This window comes from Engraulis encrasicolus, chromosome 11 (assembly GCF_034702125.1).
Source record: "Engraulis encrasicolus isolate BLACKSEA-1 chromosome 11, IST_EnEncr_1.0, whole genome shotgun sequence".
In the NCBI taxonomy this organism is placed as follows: domain Eukaryota; kingdom Metazoa; phylum Chordata; class Actinopteri; order Clupeiformes; family Engraulidae; genus Engraulis; species Engraulis encrasicolus.
The window spans coordinates 36,584,670-36,593,220 of record NC_085867.1 but is presented as its reverse complement, the minus strand read 5'-3'; the positions used below and the strand labels follow the sequence as shown (position 1 = coordinate 36,593,220).

Genomic DNA, 8,551 nt, shown 5'->3' with positions numbered 1-8,551 from the left:
GGGGGGAATAAAACAGTATAAAGCAGTAAGACAAAGGTCACCTGAGGACTCAGTCCAACCAGGCATAACGGATCTGAATCACCAAACATCCGAAACTCATAAAAAGAAACTCAACAAGAACAACTAAAACACTGGAATGGTTTTCTCTCATCGTTATCCTGCTTTTTGGTCTGAGTGTGTCCTCAATTGTTTTGTCTTTGTGTGTGTGTTCACTATTGGTTGATATATTTGAAGTGTAATGATACCATGCACAAACTATAAACAACATAGATAATGAAAACCAATTCGATTACAGTGTCTGTTCCTTGTTATATCGATGGTTTATGGCATTCTATTATACGCATCTATGATGTACCAGCAGAACCCATTCCCAATAACTATGTTTTTTTATTCACGCTGTTTTATTACATCTCTTGTGTATGCTAAGAAAACCTGTTCTGTTGTAGTTATAGTTTATGTCGTTGCATTATCTCTGCGGTAAAAATTGTCTGGGAGGACGAGGCTATAGAGGGATGCCATGCCATGCAGTGAAGTCTGGGCCGTCTGAGGACTAGAGGCTGGGGCTAGGATCAGGGCCGCTGACAGCATTGGCCGAGCCTGGGACAAAGTCATCTGAAAGGGCCCTCCCCACTCAATCACTCAATGTTATGGGGACCCAATTCTGCTCATCATGCTTGCCAGTGAATGAATAAAAAGAAAAAAACAACTTGAAGAAGAAAAAATCCAAAGGAGTGTGCGAACTTTTTTTTCACACAAAACATTACTTTTTTGTTCAGCACCAGGGATTGTGCCCAAGTAACTCTACACTCACCCAATTCTGGGCCCATGTCTCTTCACTGGGCCCGAGACAACTGACCTCTTTGCACCCTACCCCGCACCCCCCGTTGTCTGCTTCCCTGGCTATGATGACTCCGTAATGGATACCGCAGCGACTGAATCATGAACACCCTCGTTAGCATATTTTTAGCGCTCGCATCTTGCTAATGAAAAACAATATAATAAATGTGGCTCCGCTTCGACATGGGAGCACATTGTCTGTTATTTTCTCCCCTCGGATGGTAACTGCCAAGATTCATGCAGACACACAATCCCCAGACCAAGGGCGGCAGCTTACATCGCGTCTCTGAAGCGTTTGTTTAAAAATATATATTTTAAAAAATCCTTGGCTGGAGCTGTAATGTGTGTCTGTGAGGAGGGAATTTGAAATATAGGCCAGTATTTGGTTGCCGTTGTTCTGTGATGCATAATTCATATGCTTATATGGGGAATATTAATATCTGAAATGCACCAGTAGATTTTAAACAGTGAACGTTGTATTAGTTAATATGAAGACTTAAGTTGCAAAGACATTGTAACAAATGACAAGATATGACCGCAAAAGCATGTCACAAAAGCATGATATGTTTCAGTTAATGTATACAGTATGACTAAAGAAAGATATGGTGAATTTGACCTTTCCTGCAGAATTAGTGTCTACAGCTATGTGACTTTTCATTGCAAGGTTTCCATGGTCTGCTTGCTAGCACCTAATAACTACTAATCAGAGGCGATTCCTCTTTGAGTACAAGGGAGGCGCAGCCTCCTGTCCAAAATCACGGAGAATCGTATGTAAACTAATGCTTTACACAACTTAATAACATTGCTATTTCAAACCCAGGTTCATAGAAAATGCATGTGCTCAACTTAGAGATGAAACCAATCTGTGATAGGATCCCGAGACTCGCACGAGTTTTTTTTTTTCGCTCATGACAACGCAAGCGAGTCGAGTCTCAATGGACTTCAATGGCATGTGGAATTGTATGCTTTTCCAATGGCAAAATGCTAAACGGTCATTGGCTATTGCCGTGAAATTTTTTTGATTTTGAGACTGAGCCTCACTGGGAGTGAATGGAGAAGAGAGAGGAGGGGGGAGGTACCGGAGACTGAAGCTCCGACTTGTGATTGGGTGAACCCCGTGTCAGTAGGCTACAGTAGTTGATTTCATTTCGAAATGCGGATATGTTATTAATTTGACTGAGAAGTTTCGTCGTGGTAACCAGTGGGGAAGCTATTTATTGCGGGGTGTACTCCAGTTTTGTGTACATATTCTTGTAAACCTAGTGTTGCGAATAAAGTCTTAATAGTGGCATTATTAGTCCTTATCCTTTTCAATCTCCCAATTCAAAAGCTGAGGTTAACTTGCCTACTTTTCGTTAGGGCTAGCTTGCAAGAAAGCTATGCAAAATGCCAAGCATTGTGGATTAAATTCTGGCGAATTCCAGTCGTCCTTATGAGGAGAAAATGAATATCAAGGAGCAGAGCAGAGCACTGCCTAATATTGACTTGGTGAAAAAGGTAGGGAAGAACAACCGTTTCTTTTGAGCTTTCGTGGTGTCTGATCAACTGGTTAACTGTCCCGTGATAGGCGAGTCCTTGTTTCCTACTGTGTTGGCAATGTCTGGTAAATAATTAAAGATTTTGCGACCTCTTAAGCCGTGCACCCAGTAATGAACAAAGACATCGAAGGTAAACTCAATCACATCATTATGTGGCGGAGGTAGGCCTAATGATGATAATAACAATAATAATAATAATAATAATAAAAAAACATTTCCCTATGAATAGGCTACAAGGGGGATAATGATTAACAAATTTGTTTCAACAAGAGTCCTTTAGTGTGTGAGGCCATATGTGGCTCAGGAGGACCAATGTAAGATGTGTGTCAAAATTGACCCCCCCCCCCCTTTTTTTTTTTTTTGCGTTCTGGACATATTGTAATTGAACAGCCTCCCCTGTTTGACAGACTACCAGCCGCCACTGCTACTAATCCACCGTCAATCCATCATGTGCTCGACCTCTACATATAGTTGTTGACAACACGCCTGACTTTGACATTGCTATGTACCAGAATCTCAGTCCTGTCCTCTCTTCTCCTCCCACAGGTGTCTCTCAGGTATCACTGTCGGCTGTACAACGAGTGGCGGCAGACCAATCAGAGAGTGGTTCTCCTGATGCCTAAATCCCACAGCGAATCATTAGCCAACCCCTCGCTGCATGGCCCGCCCAGAGTCAAGCGGCCGTCCAAAGAGACGATTGTCTGACACAGTGCCACGGGCCAGTGAACTCTCCCTTCGACTTCGAGGCCAAGCAGATGAAGAACATGGACATGAGAAACATGGGAGAGAGCCGCAGATGATTTATCTGATGATGGATCTGTTCAACCTTCCTTCAAGAACATTGTCCTTTTCAGCAGCCTCTACAAAGATGGCTTCCAGGTCACCACAGTTGCAAAAGATGATGAGGAGGATGAACTATGTAGTCAATCTACCTTCAAGAACATTGTCCTTTTCAGCAGCCTCTACAAAGATGGCTTCCAGGTCAGGTCACCACCAGGACATCAGTGTGGCTTTTGGGGACTTTATGGACCAGTTGGACACCAATTGACCTGTTGGACCTCTTCAGAAGGAGACTAAAGAGCTCACAAGGCCAGAGTTGTCCACTGTGACCTTAAAAATGAGACTATAAATAAGACAATATCAATAATGTCAGTTTGGAATGCTTATTATGAGCACGAGGGACCATGTCAGAGACGTGCAAAAGTGCACTCTGCAGTCTTGATTTATTGGGGCAAGGTTAACAACTGAGGATGCTTGATCTTTTGCTTGGCGAGACGGATCACATGAACACAGCTACAGCCAGTCGTCTACAAGCTCCGATGTCAAACCACATGGTTGTTCATTGTAAGCCACGTTAGCGTAGGTATGCCTGTATGCGCTCCAGCTTTATGACTTTAGAAATCAAAGATGAGAGATATGCCAAGATAATTTGTAGTTGTCCATGTCTACACCTTGTGGTCTCTTGGTCGGAGTTATCTTATGGTTTCATTAATTGGCTTCTTATCAGGAAACTTGGCATGTCCATGCCATGGCATGTATTTGTAAGGTCCTGAGGTAGAAGATGACTGCTCTCACCCTTCTGTCTTTGTTACATTGCATTACCTTGCATTACATTGCATTGATTTACATGACATGTATCCAGCATTCTTTTACACAGTGCCAATGTGTAATAAATAAATGTACAGGGCAAAGTCCCAAAGGAACAATGTTGGGTTAAATGCCTTGCTCAGTAGGGGAACCTAGTATGGATGGAAATATATAGGTTTGTTTGCACCCCATACCCACATTTGTGTATACCGTCAGTTGCAAATGGAGGAGCAGCAGTAGTCTGGCCTTGCCATCCGTAAGCTTCACCTTAATTGTCATTTCCCTGTACGTTACATGTCGGTCTGGTCCTCAGGGGTGAGGTAACACAAATTGGTTTCCAACACAGCCATTCTGGGAACGGGGGAGGGGCAAGGGAGGTAGGTAAGCAATGATATATTATGGGCACAACCAAATGTTAGCGATTGGATGAAACCCACATGCAAACACTTCAAACTTTGAGTTAACCCCTTCCAACTGTAATCGGTTGGTCCAGAGACCCTTCACGTGTAATCTGTACGAGAGGCTATGGTAGGACCAGGCTAGAGGTGCACACTTCTTCAAAAAATCAACTCAGCAATCAGTAGCCTTTCTCACAGTAGTGCCAAACAAAGTTCCAGTTTGAAGTGAAGTAGATATTAACGACTACCAGTTGCAGGCAGAAAACAGCGTTGTCTTTGTATGTTTATGCCACCAGATGCAACTTATACCTGCTCTGAATGCATTGAATGGAATGGGTGTCTGATGTCATGTGGAAAAAGGCCACAGTCTCATTGGCCTGCAGGACACAATGTCACATTAGGCCACAGTGTCACTGGCCTGTCAAGTGATCAGTACAAGCTGCCCAACCACATTATCCAAGCTCAGTCATAAACACTGTCACAGTGAAGTTCTCTAGTATGAGAAGGACGGCATAAACTGATACCAGGATTCAGGCTGATTATTGTACTGCTACACCGTGAAACATTTTTTAAAAAAATACCTCACATTTGGCAACCTTACTCTGAACATAAATCAAGGTTTTAGTCAGTTGTTGATTTGTGAGTCATTTTTAGCTTGTTTGCCCAAGGGGAACACTGCCTGGTGGCTGTTCTTTAAGGATTATATTTGGATCATTAGTGATAGCTTCCAACTACAAATTTAACTTCAGATTTGAATTATATATTTTGCAAATATATAGTAGCCTCTTACTGCAAATAGGCCCATCGACGGGCTTATTCACTCTTTGCTGAAAACACTTAACAACATCACAACAACAATGCTATTATATTACAGAGAGACTTTGGTAACATATTAAGTCTTGGTCGTTACAATTTTGTTGAGAATAAGGTTATAACAGAGGCTCTGTGGCAAGGGGTTAAGCAACTTCAGCACATTGAAATTATGCTACTTTGCAAAGGTATTTATTTACAGTATATCAATGCTTCCCCACTGAAGACTTAATTTTTGGTGCAGCGCCTACCAGGTTATGATGATGCCTACACTCGCAGGGAAAGAAAACGAAAAAACCTTTGTTTCCGAGTGAACACAACACTGAAGTATTTAGTATTGCACATAAGTATTATTTTTATATTCACCGCCACAAGTCCTTTAGATGTCAAACTGTGAAGTAAAAGAAGAGGAAACCAAGAGCGTGTTTTGTTTGGGTTGCTGCAGTCTCTGTTGTGTCTCTGAACTGAAGCACTGATGCTTTTGAAAAATTGTAAGCCCTTCTGGGAAGTCATGTAGAGGAGGGGAGAATGCACTGGAAATTGCCCACCGCTTGCTGTGTCAAGCACTTGGACTGATTTATTAGGGAAACATTTTTGCATTATTTGTTATTATTAAATTTATTGGTGTTTTTTTTTTTTTTTTTTTTAACTATGAAGGATATTGGTTTTCAAATACTCACTCAATACAGTGTGGGATTTATTTTGTGGACCATGATTGATTTTTTTTAACATTGGATGTAGAATACATTTTCATTCAAGGGCCTTTTCTGTTGATATGTGTGTGTATTGTTCTTGGCTACAGTTTGTGTACTATTCCTCTTGGTGTTCTCCTTTGTTGCCTCTGCCAACTGCCGTGTCATGGGGAGTCTCTGTGTGTTTGTTGTGTTTTTACCTTTGTTTTGTTACGTTCTTTATATGATTTCATACTTGGTTTTCTAGTGGTAACCAGGACGACAGCTGTGATAACGACATACCTGATGTCTGTTGCTTACCATGTACGTGTACAGTATGCCAACACAAAATGCTTTTTTGGGGGCCAATTTAGTATTTGAGAATATTTGAGAATACTCTGGTCTGAGTTTGGATTTGTTGTTATTTTTCAGGCTGTCATACCAAGATTGTTGTCAAGCTCCACAACATTTCAGTAAAGTCCAATTTGTCCCAAAGTCTTATAACAGAAGTTGCCTGACTTTGTGATTGTGAAACCCTTATTTCTGTAGCCTCATAGTATTGGATTTTATTTGTCATCAGTCTGGTTTATCTCATCTGCCTTCCCTTTTATTTTTTGACTGCGTAATGCTGTATTTATACAGTGTTCCCCATTTCTGAAAATACCAAGATGAGTAAGACTAATTTCCTTTGAAGTAAATCCTTAAAAAACAAATGATCTAATGCCTGAGGACATCCAAACACATCTCTTGTACATATTAGCATTACACACAAAAATTACACAGCCAAAGCCTTGAAGACCCAAAGAAAGTCTGATATATCTATTTAACATATTGGCATTACAAACACAAAATATAAAGTCATTCAAGTTTGGAAGACCACTGAGACTGTCAAGTCAAGTCGGCTTTATTGTCAATTTCTTTACATGCACTGGTCAAAGAATTTGAAATTACGTTTCTTACTTTCCCATGCAGACATAGACTTTAGGTGTGGACATAGACAATTAACAGTACACATACACCTGGAGTACCTACAACACCCATACAGACATATTAAGTACATGACTGACATACATAGCCTAGAATATATTAAAAAGAGGTAGTGTTGTGCATTTCCAGTTATGTCCTACTGAGTGAGAGAGCTTGTTGACATTTGGCAGTGAGTGAAACAGCTTGCTGCTGCTGCTGCTGCTGCAGTCAAGGGTAGAGTCATGGTAACCTTAGCCATGGCCACACAGGCCAGACGGCCGGCTCTCCTAAATCATTAAGCGGAACCTACGGGGAGTTTGAATGATTAACTCACTGACTTCACCCAGGACGAAGGACAGACGGCACTGCATGTCTGTCCCATGGAGCAACTGAGCATGCTCATGTTTACAGGGCAAGGGTGCAACAACCAGGGCCACTCCAAGCTGACTTGGGGGAGGGGGGCCCTAGGCAAGGAGAGATTTGGGGCCCTTTTCTTCTCTTCAAACTATTGGCGAGGGCTTACCCCCTCTCAAGAGACATTTTCGCAGCAGCAAATTTGCAATCATTGAATTGTGAAATTTGCTGCTGCTGCTGCCACATTCACAAAGTTGTCATTGCTATCATTTAAAAGTACCAATATATAACCAGCCATTACCATTGCCTTTCAGATGGGGAGCCCTAGGTCAGTGCTTCCCAACCTTTCTTGTCTTGTGTACCCCCCATGCCTTTTCGCTGTGCCATGAGTATCCCATAACTCGTATTCTATATATCTTCCTCTATCCTTATGTAACTATGCATTTGTTAAAATTACATTTCTCCACGTACCCCCTGAGGTGTGCTCGCGTACCCCTAGTGGTACACGTACCCCTGGTTGGGAAACACTGCCCTAGGTAATATTGCCTAGTTTACTGGTCTGGTTGTGACAGGCCTTGCCAACAACGTGCGTGAGTGACTGAAGTGTTTGGGCAGTTAGGTCGTCTGGGTTCATTTGATCAGGGAAGCCGACGGGGGACAAAGGGGCCAGTTGTCCAGTGGTTTCAGGGAGAGACTGAGGGGACCGATAATTATGTCCTCATAAAATGGTATGTATTGAGTGGGGGGACCTTCTCAGATGACTGTGCCCTGGGCCCAGCCAAAGCTGTATGCGGCGGCCCTGGATCGGATGCATCGCACTCACACGGGATATTCCACATGCCCGTCATAGTCGACATGTGGCGTCAACATCGACCTTTCCACAACACAACCTCTTCTCTGGGATTTGTCAGGTAAATATTTAAACGAGAGCTAGCTGATGGGACTGTGGTAGGGTCTCTCATCAATGGCCCTGTGTGTGTGTGTGTGTGTGTGTGTGTGTGTGTGTGTGTGTGTGTGTGAGGAATGGCCTTTGTTGTTTGATGACCGGCGGCAGGTTAAAGCTTTGCCAGTTTGGCACATGCCTTAGTCATAACCTAGTGTCTGGCATCCAAGTAAACAGCAGTGTGTGTATGTGTGCAATGCATCTGAGGAATGGCATGCTGGTTTGATGACCGGCAGGTGAAACTGGACACGGTCATCTTCCCGCTTTGCAAGTTGGGAACATGACTTACACATTCATCATATAGTCTAGTGCAGGGGTGGGCAGACCAAGGACCCTTAGGCCAAATGCGGCCTCTTGATCCGTGTCATGTGGGAAGTAAAAAATAAGAAGCATTGAATGTGACCTGTTTTTACCAATATATTACATTTATCCTAAATATTACACCCA

At 42.6% G+C, this 8,551-nt stretch overlaps 1 protein-coding gene across 2 annotated transcripts in view; it reads left to right on the top strand.

Moving 5' to 3' along the window:
• LOC134458303 (E3 ubiquitin-protein ligase MARCHF3-like) overlaps window positions 1-6,565 on the top strand; it is a 58,525-nt gene extending 51,960 nt beyond the window's left edge. For both annotated transcript variants that reach the window (XM_063210532.1, XM_063210533.1), the window contains exon 5: window positions 2,922-6,565. In XM_063210532.1, coding sequence (XP_063066602.1) covers window positions 2,922-3,080 — 159 coding nt within the window. In that variant the 3' untranslated portion in view covers window positions 3,081-6,565. The remainder of the gene's footprint in view (window positions 1-2,921) is intronic.
• Window positions 6,566-8,551: the final 1,986 nt, after the last annotated feature.